Below are 26,610 nucleotides of genomic sequence, written 5' to 3' on the forward strand. Positions count from 1 at the left end.
TTATGCCCTTTTTCTTTTTTTCAGAAAAAAGTAATGTATTATTTCTTCTTGCACATGTGGCTTTAAGCAACTTTTTTTAAAAAAAAATAGCAGGAAAGGAAATCTACCTTCTGTGGTGGTGTTGTTTTTTTCCCCTTTCCTCCTGTATTTTTCTTTTCTTACTGAAAACAGTTCAGCTGACAATTTATTATGACTGTATTAACATAGCACTGTATCATTTTGATCTCTCCTGCTCACCTCCCTCAAGTTTCCTAAAGGACCTCTCGGTAAAATGCTTGCAAAAAACATTATCCGAAGCAAAAGTACTACATGAAAGAGTGATTGATTGTAGTTGCTTTCCCCTTTAAAGGATGTTTGCTTCCAGCTTTGCCGTTCCTTCGGTATTACCTTTTTTACCACATTGCTGAGGGATCAAAGATTTCCCATATCTTACTTTGTTCTCAGTGTGAGCTGTTACTAATGACAAATGATTTGGAGGCAGTGAATCGAGAAGGACACAGATGACAAATCCACACCAGTGCTATAATGTGCTGCCCTGCAATGTCCGATCAGCAGTTTCATATCACCTGTGTTGAGAAATAATTCGATCAGATTAAAAAAAAAGATGGAATAACCAAGAATTAAAGGAGTTTTCCTTTTTCTTGCTTTTCCTTTTTCCTTATTTTTATAAATAGCAAGGCTTAAGGACTGAAACCAGCTCATCAGTGCACTGGTATGTTCAGAATATGCCCAAACTCTTTCCTCTTTTTTTTAAGATGGTGAAGGAAAATACCTTCCATTAAACTGGATCTTTTCTACAAGCAATTTTTTTTAAAAAAAATGAGGTTGCAGTGAAACAACATTGGACTATCCTGTTAAGACGGAGTAAGCAAAAACCTCCCCCAACTTCCCCTTTCCTTGGCATTTTTAAAATCATCGGCCATTTAAAAATAAATTAGTCGAAGGACAGATCTAGATGTACAACAAATAATATTAGAACATGCACTTCAGAGTACCTTACAAAGTCAACCTTGTAAATATGCATTTGTTTCTTTTTCTCACTCTTAAGACCTATCTGTCTACAGAAAAATGAAAAACTTAACTCCTATATTTATTTATATATTTTTATTCATTTATTTGTATCTTGCCTTTATTATAAATACTTCAAGGCAACAAACATATCCAACAAACCTTCCTCCTATTTTCCTCACAACAACAGCCCTGTAAGGCGGGTTGGGCTGAGCGAGAGTAATTGGCCAAAGTCGCCAGCTGGCTTTCATGGCTAAGGAGGGACTTGAACTCACAGTCTCCTGCTTTGTAGCCTGGTTCCTTAACCACTAGACCAGGGATGTCAAACTGTTGGCCCATGGGCCGGATGCGTCACGCGGAAGCCGCACCCACCCCATTGCTGTCAATGGCAAAACGGTCCCGATACGTTGCGCGATGTCATGTGACGTCACGAGTTTGATATTGTCTGCACTAGACTGAACTAAGCCGTAGGTAGTTCAACATTTGTTTCCTGCATATAGGAACAAACAAATGAGCTCTCTGTAAAATTTGGAAAAATTCTGCACGGACATTAAATGGCATAATTGTATACCTGTATCTCTGCCGCCATCTAGTGATCATCCAGATTTTTTGCAGCTCAGCAGTTAGCTATAGCTTTTTTTGTTAGGCTTGCCCTCATCCTACTTGCTTAATTATTTATTTCTTCTTTCAGCTTTTAAGGCCACGTACCTGCTATGTGTTTTACGCAGCTTGCATAAAGCAGAAATCAATAAAGGAGAATATTTGTAGCTCAGGGTTGAAATGAGGGGCCCTTGGTACTTTCTGAGTTTGGGTAATGAAACGCATATAAGGAAACAACCAAGCTCAGAGAGCACCAAGGACCCTTGCATAGGATTAGAAATGTCACACTACAAAACTATCTCTATAGCAGCATTTTGTGCCTGGGAGAGAGCAGTCCAAGCACATATTTAGGCAGTTTCATTCATTCATTCATTCATTCATTCATTCATTCATTCATTCATTATTTTATTTTATTTTATTTTATTTTATTATTTTATTTTATTTTATTTTATTTTATTATTTTATTATTTTATTTTATTTTATTTTATTATTTTATTGATTTTATATACTGCCCTATTCCCGAAGGACTCAGGGCGGTTTACAGGGTGAGTTAAAACAATACAAATAAGTACACTTTAAAATAGAATTAAATAAGACTAGCCCACAATTAAACAAATTAAAATTAAAAATTAAATTAAAATTAAAATTAAATTTAAATTATTTTTATTTATTTATTTATTTATTATTTAATTAAATTTTTATACCGCCCTATTCCCGAAGGACTCAGGGCGGTTTACAGGGCAACATAAAATATGATATAAAAATAGTATAAATTAAAATAGATTAAATTACATAAGCCCAACAATTACAACAATATTAAAAGCTAAAACCCCTTCAGTCCAGGCCTGATAGATCAAAAAAACAAGTTTTCAGATCCCGGCGAAATGTACGCAGATCGGGGGCGGTCCGAAGTTCCACCGGTAAATCATTCCAAAGGACAGGCGCGCCCACAGAGAATGCCCCCCCTGGGGATCACCCGCCGGCACTCCTTAACCGTCGGCACCCTGAGAAGGCCCTCCCTGTGGGAGCGCACAGGACGATGGGAAGTTGATGCCGGCAGCAGGTGTTCCCTTAGATAATCCGGACCCAAGCCATTCAGAGCTTTGAATCTCACCCGGAGGGCAACCGGAAGCCAATGCAGCTCACGGAGAAGAGGTGTTACACGGGAGTATCGGGAAACTCCCATAACTTGCGCGGCTGCATTCTGCACCAGTTGAAGCCTCCGCGTGGTCCTCAAGGGCAGCCCCATGTAGAGAGCGTTGCAGTAGTCTAGCCGGGAGGTCACGAGCGCATGGGTGACTGTGCGTAGGGCATCTCGGTCCAGATAGGGCTGCAACTGGCGCACCAGACGAAGCTGGGCAAAAGCCCCCCTGGTCACGGCTCCTATATGGTCTTCGAAATTGAGCCGTGAATCCAAGAGGACGCCCAAGTTGCGAGCCCTATCGACGGGGGGTAACACCTCACCCCCCATCATTAGTGATGGAACAACCTGGTTAACCCAAGATGCCGGTATGCACAGCCACTCAGTCTTGGCAGGATTGAGACGAAGCTTGTTTCTCCCCATCCAAACCCAGACCGCCTCCAGGCAACGGGACATCACGTCGAGTGCATCACTGGGTTGGTTCGGGGTGGAAAGAAAAAGTTGGGTGGTATCAGCGTACTGATGATACCCCACCCCGAAACCACGAATGAGCTCGCCCAGCGGTTTCATATAGATGTTGAACAGGAGGGGAGAGAGGACCGACCCCTGAGGGACTCCGCAAACGAGAGATCTCGGGGCGGACCTCTGCCCTCCCGTCAACACCGACTGCGAGCGGCCCAGGAGGTAGGAGGAGAACCACCGCAAGACAGTGCCTCCCACTCCCAACCCCCTGAGACGCCGCAGTAGGATACCATGGTCGATGGTATCGAAAGCCGCTGAGAGATCTAAAAGGACTAGGACAGAGGAACATCCCCTGTCCCAAGCCCGCCAGAGATCATTCACCAGTGCGACCAATGCCGTCTCCGTGCTGTACCCGGGCCTGAAACCCGATTGGTACGGGTCAAGATACTCAGTTTCCTCCAGGAACAGAGGAAGCTGATGCGCCACCACACTCTCAACAACCTTCGCCAAAAAGCAGAGGTTGGAGACCGGACAGTAGTTATTTAAAACAGCCGGGTCCAGGGCAGGCTTCTTGAGGAGGGGGTCTCACCACCGCCTCCTTCAAGGCGGCAGGGAAGATACCCTCCTTCAAGGAAGCAGATATTACTGCCTGGAACCAGCCTCGTGTCTCCTCCCGAGCCGCATAGACCAGCCAGGAGGGGCACGGGTCCAGTAAACAAGTGGTGGAGCTCAGCCTTCTCATGATCCTGTCCACGTCATCGGGGGAAACAGGATCGAACTCAGTCCAGATAACATGCTCAAGACCGCTTGATTCCTCCATGCCTGACTGCCCAGTCAGAGTCCAAACCGGTCCGGATCTGAGCGATTTTGTCCACCAGATGATGACTAAACTCCTCAGCCCGTCCCTGTAAGGGATCCTCCCTCATCTCCCGATTAAGGAGAGAGCGAGTCACCCTAAACAGGGCGGCTGGGCGATTATCTGCGTACGCGATGAGTGCAGCGAAGTAATTAGACCTTGTAAAGGCTCTTAGTCGCAATCGGTCAGATTCAGATCGGGTGGATCTCCAACCGCTCTCTAGACCCCCTCAGTCCAGGCCAGCAAGATCAAACAACCGGCGAAACGAGCAAAGGTCTGGGGCAGTCCGAAGTTCTACCGGCAGTTCATTCCATAGGGCAGGCATGCCCACAGAGAATGCCCTCCCCCTTGGAACCATCCGTCGGCATTCCCTAACCGGCGGAACCCTAAGGAGGCCCTCCCTGTGGGAGCGCACAGGACGCTGGGAGGCTGATGCTGGCAGCAGGTGCTCCCTGAGATAATCCGGACCCATGCCATGCCAGTTTCATGCTGCATTCTGACCAGTGTCTAGGGAGAAAGAACCAGGCCTTCTAAAATCTATGAAAATCTCGCAGGATTGTGGTCATCTGACTTCAGGATGGAGCAATGCGGGCACAACTGAGGCATTTTCTATCAAGGTTACAAGGTTTGTAACATGAATCAGCCTATTATTGTTCCATTGGATTTAAATGCTGATCCTGGCAGCGACCTTTGCAAATTTAACATGTATGCATGTTTTTTGGGGGGAAATACTGTTATATAGCACTTGCTGTATATTATTTTGGAAAGCAGCTTGCCTCAAATCACTTTGTCAGTTCTTCCGTCGCGATCTAAAGACATTCTTATTTGAACAAGCCGGCCTGGCCTGATGGGGGATGGGGGGGTGTTATTGTTATTTTAATATTTGTATTTACTGTTTTTAGTGGGCATATATTTAATCCTTTTTAACTTTTGTATCTCTGTATTTTTTATGCTTGCCCTGTTCACCGCCCTGAGTCCTTCGGGAGAAGGGCGGTATATAAATAAAATTATTATTATTATTATTATTAATGAGGGATGTTGTTAATAATCCAGGAACAGGCCTGGAAAGTTGGAAGATGAGAAGTCAAGTGTAAGCCACCAAGTCAGCAGCCTTGTCTGTAGAAGAAACAACATTCTCCTGTAAAGTGTGTTTTATGTCAGTGTATGTGGCAGTGGTCAGCTATGCAGAACTACTGATTTATTTCAGCTGCATTGATGACCTTTTTTTTTGTATGTGTGAATAATATCCCCTTTCTTTCAGAATAAAATATTGGAATACGTGAAAGGCTTTCAGTCTGAAAACTTGGGCTTTTCTCCCATTTGGGGGGAAATCCACTTTCTTTAGCTACTTTACCAGGAAAGAATAGGTATATTTTTTCATCCTGTAATGTTGATTACTTCTTCCAAATGTTTAATTCTGAATAAGCATGAAGTCTGTAGGATATTCAGTATGTTGATTATAAATAGATACAACAGATTTTCCCATTTGAATGTTCTTTAGGCTTTTTGATCTCAATATCTAGACCAGGGGTAGGCTCAGGAATTCTGGGAGTTGAAGTCCACGAGTCATAAAAAAGCCAAGGTTGCCTACCCCTGATCTAGACTGTTACAGTTGGTGCAAAATGGGGCAACCAGCTTGCTAGATGGTACAAGAAAAATGATGATAACACCTGAAAAATCTGCACTGGTTGTCAAATGTTTCTTGGGCCCAATTTAAAGTATTGATAATGAACTTTAAAAATCCTAAAAGAACTCAAACTTGGACTGTCTAAGATAATGTTTTTCAACCTTGGCAATTTTAATATGTGTGGGCGTCAACTCCTAGAATTTCCCAGCATGTAATGAATTGAAGTCCCTACATCTTAAAGTTGCCAAGGTTGAAAAATACTTGTCTCACTACGATAGGGGTCCCCAACCCTCAGTCTGTGGACCGGCACTGGTTCTGTGCTCCAATTGACTAGGAAGATAGGATATAAATCAAATTACAATAATATAAAAGTTGAATAAGAGCATGCTTCTTAGAAAAATAAAGCATACCAGTTCAAAGCTGTTTGTATTTTCTGTTTTATGCTGTAGGTTTTTGCTATACCACTGGTAGTCTCAAAGCTCTTCTCCTCTTTCACATCCCAGTAAAAGAACATCCTACAATTGTTACAGCTTTGTTGTACTCCATTTATGGAAGCATACATCTCTTTTAGTCCTAGAGGATCTTATTTCAGAGATGTAGCTCTGGAATTGCTGAATCTAAATGTTTTGTTTTCCTCCAGCATGTTTAATGACATTTGGCTTTTCTTGTACAGAAATTTGCCCCTGCACAGTCCTCACTATTGAATAATTTATCTAATTCCAGTGTATCCTGACTCTTGTACCATTAGCCTGGTGGCTGTAAGTGATATCGCTAAGCATACCGATCAATTGACTTTCTGGGATGATGTGTATGGCTTCAATATGTCCTGCATGAAAAAGGTGGTAATACCTGAAGCAGTTGTGGAAATCTTAGATTCAACGACTCTTATATCTGAAGCTTGTATCATCAAGGTACTGTGACAGAGAATGGCATCTTCTAAAAATAATAATAATGTTTCATTTATTCCCTTTGTGAGCTGTCTTTATATAAAACTATCATTATAGAAAATTAATATAGTGACTTTTAGTTCTTGGTCAATAGCAATGTGAAGTCCATGATGTTCAGTTTTGGAATTATCACTATGGGGTTTTAGTCTTTTGATAGTATATTTTCATCCTTGCTTACGAACCCCTCTCTTGGGGGTGGGGAATAAAATCAAGAGTGAAAGGAGAAGATATAAGAGTTATCTGCCACTCAACAATTATTGATTGCAGATATCCAGGCTCATTTGCAGTAATTTCACCCAAGGTCTATTATATAATTTAAACACTGACATTGTAACCCTATGCTCCTTTCTCTTCTCACTAACTCTCTTGATATGATTAGCAAACCATATTTTCTGGAGCTATGGTTAATTAATAGTCTCTATTTTAAATATTTGTAGAAAAAAATATTTTCCCCATTTTCCCTCAGCAGATATTTATGTCCATATGGTTAAAAGGTAGCAATACGAAGTATATTATCAGTGTATTGCTTTCTTTGCAAATAAACATTGGATATTGGGTATTTACCTAGTGTCACTGTAGAGTCCTTGGTGCTTTCTGAGCTTGGTTGTTTCCTTGCAGACATTTCATGACTCACATTCTACTGCTTCCTAAAACTTGTAAGAATATATTCTTTATTTGCATTGTGAAACTATGTCAAATGATTGGGAGGAAAGACCATTTCTTTGGTTCTCCTGTTACCATACAGAAGAAAGACATGCTATTGCTGTTTATCTGATACACTGAAGTTGGTTGACTTTCAATTTAGAGCATCCTGTTAAATTGGGTCCTCTTTAGATGTGTGAAATTTTATTCTCAGAATTCATGGCAGTTGAAATCCATTGTGATGGCCAGGGTAAGAAAGGTTGGTCTGCTGCTAACCCTCTCTCATCTTGATCAAGATAGGTTGCACTGCACTGCGCTGTATTCCTCTGGAAAAATAGGGATTCTATAGTTTAGGATTCCAGTAAGTAATAATCATACCCAGCATGATGATGGTTTCTCTCATTGTATTTTAGATGATTTAAAGTCAGTTTGGTGTAATAGTTAAGGCATCAGGCTAGAAACCAAGAGAATTCTAGTCCTGACTTGAGCACAAAGTCAGCTGGGTGACCTTGGGCCACTCACTAGCTCTCAGCCCTAAGAAGAAGGCAGTGATACACCACTTCGGAAACCATGTTAAAAATGCAGGGGCCAATACAGGCAATCATTGAGTCAATACTGACTCAAAGATAGCAAAACAACAACAACCAAGTTGTAGTTTTAAAACTGAGAAGATATCCTAATGTAATCATGGTGGATAAAAGCCTTCAGATAATCTTTACATTCTAAACTTATTTTTCTATATAATAAAACTAAGGAATTGACCAAGAGTGTCATTATGAGTAAATAACCAAGATTAATAGCAGCTTTCTAGAACTGGTGATTTTGAAATATCCAGGAAATTATAAAAATGTGCCTTATTTATCATGTAAGGTCGAAGAATATACATTCGGCAGTCAAATGTGGGTGAGTATGAATAATGCCTTTGTCATACTCTATTTATGTTCATGAAAATCTGTTAATATGCAAGAGTGAATTGGGTACATTTTCAAGGATATTTCTATTTTATGGGCTGAACAATTGCTGAACATCATTTGTAAACTGAATGAGTATAATAGAATTGCTGGGCTATAAAGAGGAGAATAGATTTTCTGGCTCCACTATAGATATATAATAAATATTAGTCTCTTCTTGAAAATACTCAAGGATATATTTCAAGCCTTTGGTAGTTTGCTCCAGTCTTAGGATGTTTATATATATGAAATATTAGGCGTAAGTATTTCATCTGAATCTCTTAACCATTGTTTCATCCTTATCTTTAGTGGAAAATGGATTATTTATTTGGTTAGGCCATTTTTATTTGTTGTTGGAAGGATATTCTATTTTTTACAGTGGAAGAATTTTTATCTTCACTGTACAATTTGTGAGAGAAAATATAGCAGCGTTCCATTTTCATGATTCACTTCTATCTTAAATCATTTATACTTCTTATTTTCACATACGTTGAAGTTTAAAAAACATATTTTTACAGTGTGCCCAAACCAAGACCGGTGTACAAAAATTAAAAGAAAGCTGTGTACAACAATTAAAAGAAATTTCATTTTGGAAAGCAAGACTGGTCCTAGAGTAATAGTTTGCCCTGCAAAAACTAGAGAAGACAGACCTGTGTTCAGTTGTTGCTTAAGACACAAGGGAAAAGGAGCCAGATGAGCTTACCAAAAGAGAATGGGCATTTATAACGAGTGCCACCACTGAGAAGACCAACTTCTAGGCACCAAACTGTGAGACAGAGTTGCTAGAATAAGGGAAAAGTTAAAAGGGGGTGGGGTTTTTTTTTAAAGGAAAAGTTAAAAATCCAACACATTGCTGAGATATGGAGTGATGAATAATACAATGGAAAAAAAATATCTTCTGATTCTTACCCAGCATGGAGTGTTTTTAAAGTTATGCAAACTGCATTGCAATCTACTTTTAGCATTTTCAAAAGTTACTCACCACACAGTGTTGGAGAGCAGCAATTAAAAAAGCAATTAATAGTCCTAAACTCAAAAGTGTAAGCAAAATTATGTATTTTTGGCTTGAATTCACACACATAATTACATATCGATCTTATAAATAACATGTTTTGCTGAGGTAAATACTTTTGATAGAAGGGGGGTGGGGGTGAGCCTTTGGCCTTTAGCCGTTTCTTCTAGGTGTCCCTGATGGTGCCTTTGTGCACCTTACACTCCTCCCATAGGATTGTTCCATCTGGAAGGACTGAGAGCTCTACTGCAAAGCCTGCAAGATAGAATAAGTTAAAATAGTTATCAGCCAGGACTTCTGGTTTGCCGATGTGGCCACCATGGACATCTGGAAGGCGAGCTCCATCTTCCGCGTCCAGTTTCGCTTCGCTGGGGGACCCTGGAAAGAATCGAAGGTTGCCCTGTAGGAACAACCAGCAAGGAGGGGATCCCCGTTGGATCGTGGGAGGGCGGTAGCCCTTCCGCTCGATTCAGGGCAGCCCTCCAAACTGGTGGACGAAAAACCGGCCATAGCAATTTGGCTCATCACTACGCTGCAGACAGCTGAAGTCACACTTACCACCAAGCAATTTTAAAGCAGTGTGGATGAGACTGGGTGAGATCTACCTCACTTAAATCCTAACTATTTTTTTTACTCGCATAAGCTGCTTAAAGTACTTTCCCTTCTGTGAGAGGGAAGGGAGATTTTATCCCTTCCTCTAGAAACAGCGGCAACTGACTGTCCAGGGGAGTTTAAAATGTTGAAAGAATAACTTGAACCTAATTGGAATTCTGTTTTTTAAAGATTTTCTATGCTTACTGAAGATCAGGGTTTTTACTGATAAAAAAGAAACAAAACTGAAAAGATTATAAAACTTTGGATTTAAAAGAAAACTTTAAATGGGAGGGGCGACATCTTGTAGCTAAACCTGATTCCACAATTTGTTTTTGCGTAAAAGAGACTTGGCCAGCAGCTCCGACAATAGATAAGACTTATGTAACCTTGAGACTTCAGCTGTGAGAAGCCCAGCTATGCTCCTTATTCAATGACAAAATCTTTTTTTTTTGCATTCTCTGATTGTAAAGCTTTTAAATTAATACACTACTAAGAGAATGTGGATGAAGATCAGGAACAGATTCTCTCTATGTTGAAAGCAACTCAAACTATTCTTACAGCTACTGATGAAATAAGAGGTTACAGAAAAGAACAAGATGTCAGCTCAGATATATGAACTCAAACTTTGATTACAACTAAAAAATAAACTACACAAAATATGACTGAAAAGGTGGAACAATTAAAGATTATGACAGAAGATTCAACTGATCAACAAATAAAGTCAATGGAAAACCCAGAAAAGGGACTGACATTATGCAAAAAGGAAAATACTTTCTACATAAATCAGAAGGAACCTGAGGATCAAGAAGAAGAACAGATTGAAGAGAAGATAAACAGTTCAGGACAATTATGTCAAGATGGAAAAATAGACAATTTGTTAGTCCTCTCAAAAAAAAGCCAGAATGAGACTGAAGAAAATTGGGGTTTTGATTTACTCATGAAAATTAAAACAGAATATAAGATGTGTACTTTGAATTTTAGATATTGTTATGAGATGAGATAAAGAAAACTGGTCATTTACAACTTAGAAGTATAAGTATTAATAGTTAAATTTGAACATTGATTTGCTTATAAGGGTTAAATGTACAGGTAATTAAGATATATATATAAGCTGAAAATCCTTTGATGAATGTAATAAATATGTTTCTATTTAGTGGTATTAATAAAAATATTAGCTTAAATATGAGATAGCAGATATTAAGAGAAAAAGACAGGAAGTATTAAATGTTGAAATAGGAGAAATGTTGGTTACTAAATTTAAGATATCTGGACATTATCAGAAAATAAGAATATTATATTGTATTGCTAATTAGTTGATGTAAGATGGTAAGAATTTAAATAGATAAGATAAATATCCTGAATATTAGATCTTGTGATGAATTGTGATAAAGGGGATTATTTAAAACTTGGAAATTACAAATATCAGACGTTAAATATAAATATTAATAGGAAACTAAAAATTGGGAAAAATTAATCAGGACATTGATTGTCGAAAAAGATTGAATGGATAAATGTAAGAAAATTATTTTTTATTTAATTGATATCAGAATTGTATTAATTTAAATATGAGACAGTAAATACGGGGGGGGGGAAAGAGAGGAAATATTTAATGTAATTGTTTGAAATCTGTACTAAAGATATTTGCATGTTATTGAATTATTGACCAACTCAGCCGCCACATTGCTTTTCAAATATTTAAATGTAAAACTAGAAAGCAAATAAAATTTTATTTTTAAAAAAAGTTATCACCCACTCAAAAATCCATATATGACTTTCTTTAGTTTGGTTCTTAAGCTCATATTTGTTCTACCTTGCAGCAGATAGACTGCCATGCCGTCTCAGTTCCAGAACTGGAATTTTCATCTGACTTCATTTTGACAGTCGCCAAGACTTCCATGTGTACGGTAAGTTTTGTTTCGCTTGTAGAAACATTTCTGAGGATGAGATGCCTCATTTTTTAAAATCTTCTGTTTCTGCAAACAAAATTTTGTTTGCAGATAAAAGCCGCTGATCTGTTTGTGTAATTTGGTAGCTGTAGACATGCGGCGATATCTTCAAGCCGATTAACTTTATTTCTTCACTGATTGTCTTTCCAACAGTTAAGCTATTCCTCTTGAGTCTTTGACTGTCATGTCTTCTTTTTTCATGATAAACATTTTTATCTTACCTTATGTTTTAGCTTTATGTTGTGGCTTTATACTTCATAAAAACCTATCCTTTAAAACTAACCAGTATAATTCTCTTGCCTTTGAACCTCTTGTCGCTTGCTTTCAGCAGTTTCCATTAATGTAATGGAAATGTGATTTCTTGTTCTATTTTCCCCAAATTTGTCTCAGATAATCTCTCAGTGCTCCAGGACAGAAAGAGGATCCATTCCACCTGTGGATAGGCAGGATTAACTGTAACCACATTAAGCATTTTTAGATTTATTCAAGATTGTTTGGCATTTTTGTATAAAATACTTCCTGTACCTTTCCATTATTTTTCCAGTTGATATAAGCTTTATCCATTTCCAAATTCCATTTTATTGTTTTGTAGACATTGATATTCTCCTGTCCTAGAATAGAATGTAAGATTTGGGAGTTATTGGTCTTTTATTAAATTGTTGTGGCACTACACAGAAAAACTTAACACATTGCCCGACATTATTTGTACTTTTTAATATATGATTATTGGCATCTTTTGATGAGAATTTTATGATGAAATACCAGAGATTGACAGTCCATCCATCCTATCAGACTGCCTAACCTTGCAGTAAATAAATGTCTATTGAATGATTTATTCATCATTTGTAGGCAGACAGAAACATTTTTTTTCAGTAAAAGTACAATCAATAAAATGAAGAACACAAAACTATCTCCTAACAACAAGAATTATTACCAACCACTTCTGGACAAAGTTTATACTTAATATAGGAAAAGTTTCCTACTTTAGAGAAATAAAATTATCTTACTTGTTTAACAGATAACAATGTTTAACGGTGCAAATAAAAGTGATTCAGTGGCCCGGAAATTTCAATAAAAGAGGAGTAACTAAATGGTGTGGAAGGTCCCTGTATAACTGGCAATACAGAAGAACATGAGCAGTAAATAAATAATGGAATACGTTATTTGTGTAGTATTTGTTGGAGATAGTTAAACATATATCTTTGCTCAATTTTTGAATCTCAGTTTTGATTAGATTTACAGTAGAAGAATTAATGTTTAATATGTTGGTATGATTTATAACCCCATGGTGTAGTGATAACATTTTGTAAACTAGAAAATTGAGAAAGTGATTTTGTGTGACATTTCCAGTCAAGTATATGTAGTACTGCAGCCTGGAAGAAAGCTCTCAGTTTCAGACTATCATAGAGAAATACTAATTCATCCTCTCCAGTAGGTGGTGCAAAATATTAACTTCTCCCCCCTCCCACCCTACTACTTCACCAACAAATCTAGTAATGCATTCAAACTATTATATATATATAGTAGTATAAATTTAGGCAATATTTTCACATTCTGTTTCAGGGGTACAAAAGTGTTGAATCTGTTCGCTTAGACTTCTTTCATAGCCAATCCTTGTTATTTCTGGGTTTGGGTTTGTTTGTTTTTTTGCCATTTATTTGCTTGGAATATAGCATCTTGATATATTTGTAGATAGTTACATTCAGTACCTATCAAAGATACAATTTTATATCATTCGCCGGTCTACGTATTTTTCTCACATGTCAACTTGAAAATCAGTATAGAAAATAAACTAGGCAATGTGCATAACTGTGGTATATTATGTGAATCTATTAGGCATGAACACCACAGATAGAAGCACCTATAATCAAATCTACTTACATCTACTGTCTATCTGGTATTTCTCCAGGGCTTGTCAGTGTGTAAAACGTGTTAGATTATAATAGATCAAAACATATACCAGGGGATTAAAATGAAACACCAATAAATCTAAATTGCAATTCTAGGCTTGAATCTGTATCTAAATGACTAGATTGTATTTGTGATCAGCTCCTGGAGGATTGAGTAGAGTGCCTTACTAAAATCAACCCTGTGCTCTTTTGAGTATTTAATATAGTAACAATATTCAGAAGTATATTGAAGTAGAAATGCCTAGCCACTATAAAATAAATAGTGTGCGAGGAGAGACTCAAGGATCTCAATTTGCCTTGCTTCTTATTTGACACATAGTCAAATAAGGCAGGTTGTTCCACTGGATAATCGTTCTAACTGTCAGGAAATTTCTCCTTAGTTCTAGGTTGCTTCTCTCTTTGGTTAGTTTCCACCTGTTGCTTCTTGTCCTGCCTTCAGGTGCTTTGGAGAATAGCCTGTGTCCCTCTTCTATGTGGCAACCCCTGAGATATTGGAATACTGCTATCATGTCTTTCTCTTCATCAAACTAGACATACTCAATTCCAGCAACTGTTCCTTATATATTTTAGCCTCCAGTCCCCTAATCATCTTTGTTGCTCTTCTCTGCACTCTTTCTAGAGTCTCAACATCTTTTTTACATCGTGGTGACCAAAACTGGATGCAGTATTCCAAGTGTGGCCTTACCAAGGCATTGTAAAGTATTAATACTTCACGTGATCTTGATTCTATCCCTCTGTTAATGCAGCCTAGCATTGTGTTGGCTTTTTTGGCAGCTGCAGCACACTGCTGGCTCATATTTAAGTGATTGTCTACTAGGACACCAAGATCCCTCTCACAGTTGCTACTATTGAGCAAGGTACCACCTATACTATACCTGTACATTTGGGTTTTCTTGCCTAAATGTAGAACCTTACTTTTTTCACCATTGAATTTCATTTTGTTAGATGGTGCCCAATGTTCAAGTCTGTCAGTTGGATGTGGTATAATGCATAAATGCTGCTATGTACCTCTGAAGATTGGGAAACAAAATATTGGGCAACTTTTGTGTCTGTGGGTCTATGACCCATTATTTCATGTTTTGAGTTCAATTTTTTTCTTGACTTTTGATTGGCTGGTGGCCTTAATCTCTTCTTGCACCACTGCCATATGATTTAATGATTTAGCGATTTCATGTTCCTTTTCACAATTGGGAACTAGAGATCCACATGATTTAGTAGAGCAGGTTGAGGTATACCTTCCTTGGGAAGGTGGAGATAGAATCCAGGGGAGAAGTGAAGACCCTTTTAAGTTTTTTGTTACAAAAAATCCACCTTTCTCAAAACATTAGTTTCAAGGGAAGGTATGTACATTGAGATTACAATAAAGGGAGGTTTTATGGCAAAAATAATTCTTTCTAGTGGAATCTTTACTGGTTCCTGTATATCCAGCAGGTTTTTTTTAGTCCAATGGGAGGAGTGTTGTAGGGCTGGACCGTATTTTTTGCCTGTCGTTTCAACTTTTTCTAAATTTTGTCCTCTCCATCGACCTACATCTCCCTTCTTTGTTCTGAGGATATAGGCTTAATTAGACCAGACCTTTAGCTTGGCTAAGCACTTACATTATCTTTTATTGATAGCCAATATTATGATATTGTGCCATTTTCCAAGCATTGTTCAAGCCCTCAGCATGGGTTTGGCCTCTACCTTTCAGTAGGCAAGCAATGCCATGTTTTTTTTAAAAAAAAAACACCTATATGCTTAATCTGAAATGTCCTCAGAAAGCTTTTGATTCTTAAAGGCTTGAAGGGCCTTTGGAAGGGTATAATCATTATCTTACAATCCTAGATTCAGTGTGGTTGGGGAGTCCTTCAATGTTTCTCAAGCCTCAGAAATAGCTGCCATTGTAGTGTTTGGGCAGGAGAATGGATGGATAATAATTTTTGTATTCTGTCTATCTCCATCTCATTTACAGTAATCCGAAGCATAACTCTGTTTTGTTGCAGAATGTTTGAATTACTATCTTCAATAGACCAGCTAGTTGGGATACTGTATTTATTAGTGAGTAAGGCTCAACCGAAATCACTAGTTTATTTTCTATTGCCTTCTATAATTATTTTCCCAGTTCTTTTACATCTGCATTTGTAATCTTATGGTACTTCTTATTTTGAAACTCCAGTGCTTTCTCCTATGAATTTTTTTTCTGCAATCCTATCATGTGCTTCTGAAAGAGAAGTTTAAGCTCGTCTGTCTTCTTGCTGGCTGCCAATAATTGTTGATAAACTGAGATGGGTCTTTATGTAACCAGCAGGGTGTTGTCTGCAGGGGGAGGGTCAGAATAATCTAGATGGCAGTCAAAAAGACTAGATACTAAAATTGAAGCCCACACTTCTGTAGCTGCTTGCAGTGTCAACATATATAAAGAGAGGCAGAGCTTTGATCTCACAATCTCAACTCATCATGCCATTTTTAAAATTTCTGCTCCTGTATCCAATATGTGTTGATGGCAGTAGTATGCATTTTTTAGTCACTAGGTCTAAATCAGCATTGCAAGGGAGTTCAGTTCTCCCTTCTTTCCCATTGCCTAATTGCAAGTTATCTTCTGAAAGTGAAAGTTCTTCACATTCCCAGTCAAGCTCTATGTATTTGTTAGAATTACAAGAATGTGACTCACTTATCCAGTCACTGGCGTTCATTTATTACAGTACAATTGAGTCACTTAAGGAACAGGTTTCTTCTTTGCTGTACTACACAATCGACAAGTAACTAAATTGCATGACACATTGCTACATAATATCATAGCCAGTTATATATTGATATACATTCTTAATCATTTGTATTATAAACTTTGAGATGTTCCATTTAAATGTAGTTAATCAGAAAACATTAGAATGCTGTAGCCAGGGCTTTTTTTCTCATAGAACGCTCAGAACGGAGTTCCAGCACCTTTTTTGGATGGAACCTTGTGGGGTAGGCAAGGCGGGTTGTATGACATGTGTGAGTTCCAGCACCTTTTTCTTTTACAAAAAAAGCACTGGCTGGGACTTCCGCTGGCGGCGCGGCGCCGAAGACAGCCTCCCCTGGCTGCCCGCGGCTCAGCTGTTTGTTTTTTCGCCCGAAACAGCGCCGATCAGCTGTTCGGGCGAAATTGAAGCCCCCTCCTCGGGAGAAGAGGAGGGGGTGAGGCCCCAGGTAGGGGTAGAGTTCTCCGAGGCCGCCTGAGCTTCGAGCTTGGGCGGCTGAAGGATCGAACTCCCCCGAAGCCTGGGTTGCTCCCAGCTGGCCGTCGTCTCTGCTCCGAATTTCCTGGAGCAGAGCCAGGCGTCTGCGAACCATCCCTGCCTGAAGAAAGGACTATGATTTAAAGGAGCAGGCAGAGCGGTACAAGAGGAAAAGGTGAAGAGATGAAGAGGATTATTTTATTTTACTCTCAAGCTTGATGGACTATGCTTAAAACTTAAAGTGAAAGTGCGTCACAATTGTAAGTAAAAGATGGCGGCTAAACCTCCCCCTAGAACTTTTCGGAGTGCTGGAAATTCTCCGGTGCAACAACAATCATTACTGCAGGCGTTGCATTCTCCTGATGTATTGACATCGAAGGATCTTGAAAAACATACCCAGTTAATTTTGGAGTCAATGGGTGTTAAATTTGCACAGATGGAGGAGAAATTGGAGAAATTGGAGCAGAGAATGGAAGAAAGGATGGAGCAGAAACTTAGAGAGATGAAGGTAGACATTTTGTCCTCAGTGCATAAAGTAGCTAAATGTGTGGAGGTGCTGGATGATCAAGTGGAAGACTTGACTCAAAAGAATGCTATATTAGAAGCAAAAGTATTGGAAATTGAAGATTTAAAAGACAAAATGGATAGCGAACAGAGTTTGGCTCAATTTTACCAGATGCAGTTTGCTGTTAGAATTAGAGGCCTAAAAGAGAATATTAAGGAAGATTTAAAGCAGCTGGTTTCTGAGGCTTTTGAGGGGGTATTGAACCATCCAGCATCTGAAATAAAACAAGGCATGGACAAAGTGTTTCGTGTGAATTCCTGGATTGCTAAGCAGAGAAAGTTGCCTAGAGATGTGGTGGTTTATTTTGTAAAAAGGGAAATTAGAGATGAAGTTATACAAGCTGCCTATGATACTAAAGTTGTGATTGCTGGTCAAGAAGTTTTGGTTCTAAAAGAAATTCCTCCAAAGATTTTAAAGAGAAGGAAGGACTTTATATTTCTTGTGCAAGAGCTCAAGCAAAGAGATATAAGGTTCAGATGGGAGATCCCAGCTGGGTTGAGCTTCATGTATGATGGCAAAAGGTACTGTTTGGGTACTGTGAAGCAAGCGCATGATTTTTACAACAATGTTTTAAAAGCAACCCCATCAACACTTCTGGAAGCTGCAGAGGGATCTGGAGAAGGAGAACATCAAGAGGATGAAGATGGACAGATAGACGAGAAGGGTACAGGAGGAGATCAAGCTGCAACTCTTTTGGATGATCCTAGAGAACAGAGGGTGACGCGTGCTGCCTTAAAACGCTCAAAAAAGATTAAAAAATAAGACCAGTAGAAATCTATGGAACTTCCACAATATACTTATAGTCAAGTGGTAGCTGTGTTTTTAAGAGTTTTGGGATGATATCTATGGTAACAGAATGTTCAATTTGGAATTAATGGACAATTTACTACAGAGGAAGAGGAAGAAAATTTTGTGGGTTAATGCGGGTTAATTTGTGTAAGAACTATCTATTATAGCCTATTTTGGCTAGAGAGGTTAATAGGGATTGGTGCTTGTGATGTGTAAGTGAGAATATGTCTAGGTAATAGTGAATTGTGGAAGAACATAGATGGGAATGATGCTAGTTTTCTTTTATTTTAGTTCTTTATACATATTTAGTATTGTTAAGGATTGGTTTACTCTATATAAGCTAGAGAGTGATGGATTTTAGAGTTTATAATTGTTAGTATATGATTGTTTATGATTGCTTTTTAGATATATACCTTGTATTTTGCTCTGGGAAGTCGGGGGGGGGGAGGGGGGGAGGAGGGGAAGTAGAGGGGTGGGAGGCAGGGGAGGGAGGAGGGAGAGGGGGAGGGGGGGAGGTAGGGAGGGGAGGAGGGAGGGGGAAGGGGGGTTTTTCAAAGGAAAATTGTATTTTAAAACTTTTCAATAAAAAAAAAAAAAGCACTGGCTGTAGCCAATATAATCATTAGCCCCAGTGATTTATAATTGGGATACATATTGCATTCTATATATTCTTCAGTGAATATTAGAATTAGGACAATAGGGGGTGTCTGTGTATGAGGGTGTATATGTTCTGGATAGAAATAAGGATAGGTAATCCATATTTTTAATAATAATCTTCCTTGTAAAGATAAGCTTAGTTGGTTCCAATCCCAACGTCTTGAATTATCCAACATCTTGAGTTATTTTTTTGATTTTGGAGAACTGCAACCATATTTGCCCAGATCTGCCACAGGATTGGCTTTCAAGAATCTCAGGATGTCTTCTCTCAACAGGATGCTTATTATTCCTCAGGTCCAAAATCTCAACCCTGTCCATGCAGATTTGAACAGTCAAGATGGACAAGGATATTATGTGTGTGTGTGTGTGTGTGTGTGTGTGTGTGTGTGTGTGTGTGTGTGTGAAGATAGATAGCTTCAGGTGAAATAAGATGCAAATTGATTATAACAAAGCTTTTTGGACACTTAAGATTCTTTTAACATAAAGTCATTTCATTCACTGAGCATCATTTCAGTATACTGGTGGCAAAAAAAGTAAAACTTTGTCTAATCCCAACACTAGCCTAGAAAATAGACTCTTAGTTATGCTTTTCTGTATTTGTAAGCAACTAGCAAATTTGTAGCATTAGACTGCTGAGATTCAGAACTAGGTAAGCAAGGAGGTAATCGCATATGCCAGATCTCAGCAGTTTCACATTGTTTTGCTTGTGGCTACATTTCCCCACTGTTTGTTTTCCTCCATGATTGTTTGCAACATCATCCTATAAGGAACCAATAAGAAGGAGTGGAAAAATGAACACTGACAGTATATGAGAGATAACTTGAAATCCAGGTGTAAATTTAAAACAAAATTAATGCAAATTTAATTTTAGTTTTTAAAAAAACATTTGTATGAAGTCCAGTTAATAATATTCAAGATATTCTCTTAACAGTATTCTGTTTTGCTTTGTTTTGCATTTTAGAGGTGGAAAATGACCATGAGCATTACAAAATACATTTTCTTTGATCCTCCCTTGAGAGAAAAGATCATTCAGTTATATTAATGTTCTGAATTGTTTTAATTTAAGGAGTACCATTTTAAACGTTTAAAGTGGTATTTCTGCTGTAGGAACGTATGATTGTTTCACTCTCCCTCTCTGCTGCATGCATTACAAGCATGTCATCTCCATGGTTGAATAAACTCCATCAAAAGCACATTATCCTCCTACTTCTGTGGCCAGCTGCCTAATTGTATCTGCTCTAGCTGCATGCTGGTGGAGCATGATACCAATGAGAAACAAAAAATGATAAATTGCTCCCTGCAACTGATAGTGATGATGGTAACTTTTAATTTCCCTTCACCTAAGTGAGTTGGTTAGATTACTTGCTTTCCGAGGCTGCTGTATAAACCAGTCAGTGATATATAATCTGGGCAAATTGTTTTCTTTTCTCGGACAGAATTCAGATAAATGAAGTGGCTGTAATATTAACCCATGATTTGGTTTATCTTCAGCCATAAGGCTTTTAAGTGCAGGTTAGCAACTGAGTAAATTTGGAGACTGGTGACATCCCGACTGAATATAAATAAATTGAAATAAAGTTGAAATGAATTGCGTGCTCACTGTACTTTTAATGCTTATTTTTGCATTAAAAATGCAAAAAATGCATGTTTTTTAAATAAAACAGGTCCCTCTGTAAAAAATAGAGCAAATAAGAATTCTGAATGCTGAAAATAATTAGACATGCACAAAACATTATATTAACTCCCCCACCCCTCTTCTCCTCCTGTTATTGTGTTGCAGCTCTGATTTGGCAACATTAAGGCTGCTGATGTTGATTATGTACATGCTGTCTATAATAGATTTGGAAGGATCTCTAGATTGAGGCAACTAACTTAACCTACATTTCATTTGTGCATTAATTTCACAGGTCTGTATGCCAGCTTAACGATTGCATTTGCAGCTCTGGTGCTCTTCATTTTTCCCCTTGTACAGCTGACTTGGTTTATGACCAGGAGAAATACAGCATTTTTGTGCATTTTTACATCTCATTAACCTATTTTACTCTCTTCTGCTTGCTTTTATTTCAAATAGCTCTCTTCACCATCCACACCAACTTTGACTTGGGAATGTTGAGAACAGAAGGCAGAATAATTTATTTGGTCACAATGTCTTTCAACATAAAATAGCCTTTCAAAATGTATGTCAAGCCAGACTTTCAGTTCTATATGACCAATTCCATTTGGTTTATTTTCGATTTCCTAGTGGGGTATTCTTCAGTATTCTTGAATATATTGTTACACATACCCTATAATTTTTCATGAGTACTCATCTGGGTATCTATAGATCTCCTGTCAAAGATGAACTGCAAAGATGAGAGAAGGCGAAGCAGTGGTAAGGACAGTTTATCTGTCAAAACCAAAGAAATATCTCACATTGGAAAGCCAGTTCTCATGTGCTCTTTTTGTTAGTACTGCAGATAATTCTTCAGATGTCTCCAGAATGAAGACTATTATCTATCTGTAAGAAAATTCTGGGTTTAAATAGGATGTAATAGCCTGTTAGCTGTTCTAGATTTCTAATAATATAGTTTAGTCATGTTTGGACATATCATATAAGATTTTTGCTCTGGGATCATAAATGTTTCAAAATTTGATTACAGAAATCCTTGAAATTCTTTCTAAAATGAAACGCACAAATTTGAACAGGGATTACTAGAAAATTATGTATAAGTAAAAAAAATTAACAATAACTAGGACAGATTTCCCTTTTAAAGCCATTAGAGAGCAATCCTAAAGGAAGGAAGAAAATAGTAGAATCTCTCCTACTTGCAAAATGCTGCAAAGCTGCATGCGGTGATATACAGAGGAATAGATTACTGCATGCCCTCAAAGCTTTTTGTGGGTTTAATCGAGTCTCTAGGAGTGGGAGGAGAAGGAACAATCATCTCTGCCAGCAGCACAGTGTCTTTCTCATATTAATCCTTCTCAGGCAACCATTACCATGTTAGACCTGGTGAACAATCCTTCTTAAAAAGATCAACCTCTGTTTGGAACAATTGTCATGTACAATTGCATTTTTGACAGCTAGAAGCATTATAATTTAGAAATACTGTGTGGCAAGGCCCACTTGATATTCTGATATTGACAGTTGACCACGTTGGCTAATCTGCTGTTCCATGGAGCTATGATGCTGAGGTTGCTGTGGACCAACTGCTTAGAATAATGCAATTTGAAGAATCAGCTTTTGTTCTTTTATTAATTATTTTCTTTTAATTCCCCTTGCTTTAAAGTGTGTATTATTTGGTTGGCCTTAGTATTATAGGGGGAAAGATAAAGGGAAATAATTGTTTGTATAAACCTTAAATTAAGGGACCAAGGGGATTAACCATATTGGATCTAATTCTCACTAACAGAGATGAAAAGATAGAAGGTGTTGAAGCCACAGGAACCTTGGGGGGAAGTCATCATGCAATATTGGAATTCAACATTATGAAAGCACAATCAGTAGAATACAGTCAAACTAGAGTCTTGTACTTTAAGAGAGATAATTTCAATAAACTTAGAGAGGAATTGGCAAGGATTCCATGGATGAGAATCCTCAACGGGGGAAACACTCAAGAAGCTTGGGAAATTTTGAAAAGTGAGATACTAAAAGCCCAGTCTAGCACAACACCAACAAAGAAGAAAAATAACAGCTCTCAAAAGAAACCAGCATGGTTGCATAAAGAACCCTCTGATAAATTGAAAGATAAAAGGGACAAGTATAAAAAGGGGAAAGAAGGGCACATAAGTAAAGCAGAATATCAGCAAATAGCCCGAGTCTGCAAAGATGAAGTGAGGAAAGCTAAGGCTCAAAATGAACTAAGGCTAACCAAAATCAAAAATAACAAAAAAAGCTTCTTTCAACATGTAAAAAACAAGAAAAAAATTAAGGAAAGGGTGGTCCATTAGTGGGGGAAAGTGGCAAGAAGGTGACAAGCAACAGGGAGAAAGCAGAACTATTTAACTCGTTTTTTGTATCTGTCTTTACACAAAGGGAAAAAACAGTCCAGCCTATCAAAAACAGTGCCATAAAAACAGAATAGAAATACAAGTTAAGATAGGCAAGAAAATGGTAAGTGAGCACCTGTCCAGGTGCCATCCACCAGGACCAGATGGATTACACCCCAAGGTTCTCAAGGAACTGGCAGATGTGATCTCAGAACCACTGAACTATATTTTTCAAAGATCCTGGAGCACTGGGGAACTACCAGAGGACTGGAAAAGAGCTGATGTAGTTCCCATCTTCAAAAAAGGAAAAAAAATGGATCCAGGAAATTATAGACCAGTGATGGCGAACCTTTTAGAGATCGAGTGCCCAAACTGCAACCCAAAACCCACTTATATATCATTGGGTGCTGGGTGGGTGTGGCCAATTGGGTGGGCATGGCTGCAGTGGTAACGGCAGACTGGGTGGGACTAAAAAATTCAATCAATCCCAACTTTGTGAAATCTTTTTTTTCCCTGTGAGAAGTTGAAATTGATTGATTGATTGAACCTTTTTTTTTGCACACGGCGGCAGAGGCCTAAAGCAAAAAGGGTTTATAAAACCCAGCTGAAGGCTTAGGACTGGGGCGATGGCGCACGTGCCTACAGAGAGGGCTCTGCATGCTACCTGTGGCACGCGTGCCATAGGTTCACCACCACAGTTATAGACCTATCAGCCTGACCTCAATACCTGGGAAGATTCTGGAAAAGATAATCAAACAATGACTCAGCAAACACCTAGAGGCAAACAAAGTCATTACTAAAAGCCAACATGGGTTTGTCAAAAACAGATCATGCCAGACAAATCTTATTGTATTCTTTGACCAAGTAACAAAATTAGTAGACCAGAAGAACGCTGTGGATAAAGTAGATCACAACCTACTACTTGATAAGATAGAAAAATGTGGGTTAGACAGCATCACCACCAGATGGATTCGTAGCTGGCTGACCGGCTGTACTCAGCATGTTGAGACTAGAGTACAGAGAAGAGCAACAAAGATGATTAGGGGACTGGAGGCTAAAACATATAAGGAAAGGTTGCTGGAATTGGGTATGTCTAATTTAATGAAGAGAAGGGCGAGTGGTGACATGATAGCAGTGTTCCAGTATCTCAGGGGCTGCCACAAAGAAGAGGGAGTCAAGCTATTCTCCAAAGCACCTGAAAGCAGGACAAGAAGGAATGGATAGAAACTAATCAAGGAGAGAAGCAACCTAGAACTAAGGAGAAACTTCTTGACAGTTAGAACAATTAACCAGTAGAACAACCTGCCACCAGAAGCTGTGAATGCTCTAACTGAAAGTTTTTAAGAAGAGACTGGACAGCCATTTGTCTGAAATGGTATAGGGTTTCCTGCCTGAGCAGGGGGCTGGACTAGATGACCTTCCAACACTACTACTACTACTACTACTACTACTACTTATTATTATTATTATTATTATTATTATTATTATTATTATTATTATTATTATTATTATTATTAAGTTAAAATTAACACTAAAAGTTTTATTACATTTGGCATTTCAAAAATAATTACCAACTGAAGTAATGAAATGATTAATTCTACCATGTTATGCTTTTGGGGGGATGCTTCCACCAATGTTAATTAGGCAATTCTACAAAAAATTAAGCTTAGAATGCTGTAGGGCATTAAGTCATACAAATTAGCTCATGATTTAAAATCTTTGCTGTGGAATAAGTAATACTGGACTTAAAGGATGTCTTGAGTTCAAATTGCAAACGAATCCAGCATTAAAAATAAATGCATAGCTATAGTGAAGCTTGTCACTGTTATCTCTAGATTCGATTAACTCAGTGAACTCACTGTGCACCTGTCTTATGGAACTTGATCATAAATATTCAGAGATCCTTCATGGGTTGAAAGCTAGGTACTTTGAGGATTGCTTTCTCCAATCAGAATTGACTTGAATAAGACCCTTAACTGGGAGAACCTACTTGTAGTATGCACTGTTGGAATACTAGAGGAAAAGAGGTTGAAACCAGGAAACCTGAATTTGTATTTGTACCATGGGCAATTGCAATTGATGCAATTATATTTAATTCTGTAAACTTACTGCTTACTGTCATTACTAAGCAGTATCTATCAATCAATTAATAAGTCAATTAAAATGCAGCAAATAGAAAGTTGAACCTAGCCAATTATTGAAATAATGTGAAGCTCATTATTAGAGTACAACCTCTGATGTCGGAGCCAAATTTAAATGTTTGTTATCAAACCTTCAAAATGGCTAGTGCTAGAATACTGTTTTTTCCTACATGGACTCTTAGAAATTATTTTTTTATTAATATTTCTTTTGATCTAGGCTTAAAGATCAATCTGTGCAATGCAAGTAACACTCCAATTTGTAGACATTAGTTGTTAAACTTTTCTTAGTACTTACTTTAAAATTAAACTTTTCTCTTTGGTAAAAGAAAACTGAATGACTAAACCATTAAATTCCCAGCCTGGAAGTTTTGTAGGCTATGACACAAACTATACCCTTCTGTTACTACTTATGCTTACCTGTTCAAGTTAATTTCTGTCTTCATTAGTGATTTGCAACTATTTTTGGCAACTAATTATTCCTAAGAAAAACGTACAATCCAATCTAAACGTTTTTGTTAAGTCACGCAGAGAGTAGAAAGCACATTCCATCACCTGGGGTGAGAAGAAAAGAAAGAAAAGATAGAAAACTCACACGTTTAACAGTTTTTTGTTTACTAAACCTGTTTAAAATGGCCTTGCAGTACTTGGCTTGCAGATACATTTATATAAATGGATATCCCACTTTCTCTTTTTTTGTAATTAGTTAGGTGTAACTGTGTTATTACTGGCCTAGGATGAGTAATGAATATGTATGCATTTGACTTATATAGCTGCTTATCTTATGAAACCAAAGGCAGCAAAACAAAAAACCTGGCAATTCACCAGCAATTTGTAATCCATTGAACAATGTGAACAATGTGATCTCCAATGCCTGGAGGAAACGCTAACACCCTGAAAGCTAAAAGGGCGGAGACCTGCAGGATACCAGGGGCAAGAGTATTCTTCAGGGTAGGGGCTGCTGCAGAAAAATTGTGCTTCCTACGACTTATGCTTCTGGTATTTTGAACCACCCTCAAGCATGTGGCTCTTTGCCCAAGTCTTTGGCAAGGGGGATTGAAGCTTGTTTGGGTTATGTGAGTTTGTTTTCTTTCCTGTCCTCCTTGTTATCGTCCTTGCCATTTTTTATTCTTCATTTTTATTCATTGCTGCATTTTTTTTCTCTCTTTGTTTTTAATATTCTTAAATTGTCAGTCAGCCTGGGGTCATTTGAAATCAGGTGGCGTATAAATTTGAATAAATAAAATAAATAGCAGCATGTAAGGAAAGAGAGAGGAGGCATGCCTACCCTGTCTAACCTGGTGGGGTGGGCAGATACTGTCATGGACATGCAGTCCCACAGATAACCTAACTCTCTGCTATATAGAGCTATAAAGGTAATAACTAGCATCTTGAATTGGGTTGTGGGCAAAAGTGATAACAACAGTTAGATAAGAGAAATCTGAGTCGGCCATAACTGTAATTTCAGAAAGTGTCTGAAAAAGGACTCTCTAGTTCACATGAAGATAAAGGGGGGGAGGGGGGGAAGCACAGTCAGACTTAAAAGATTTGTTAACTGTAACCTTATATTTAAATCAGCATTAGCATGCATGACTTTGGT

General features: G+C 38.2%; 1 protein-coding gene across 2 annotated transcripts in view; it reads left to right on the top strand.

Moving 5' to 3' along the window:
* PRMT3 (protein arginine methyltransferase 3) overlaps positions 1-26,610 on the top strand; it is a 75,241-nt gene that overhangs the window by 36,257 nt on the left and 12,374 nt on the right. For both annotated transcript variants that reach the window (XM_081332344.1, XM_081332343.1), the window contains 2 exons: positions 6,418-6,605; positions 11,657-11,743. In XM_081332344.1, coding sequence (XP_081188470.1) covers positions 6,418-6,605; positions 11,657-11,743 — 275 coding nt within the window. The remainder of the gene's footprint in view (positions 1-6,417; positions 6,606-11,656; positions 11,744-26,610) is intronic.

This window comes from Vipera berus, assembly GCF_964194415.1.
Source record: "Vipera berus genome assembly, chromosome: 1".
Lineage (NCBI taxonomy): Eukaryota > Metazoa > Chordata > Lepidosauria > Squamata > Viperidae > Vipera > Vipera berus.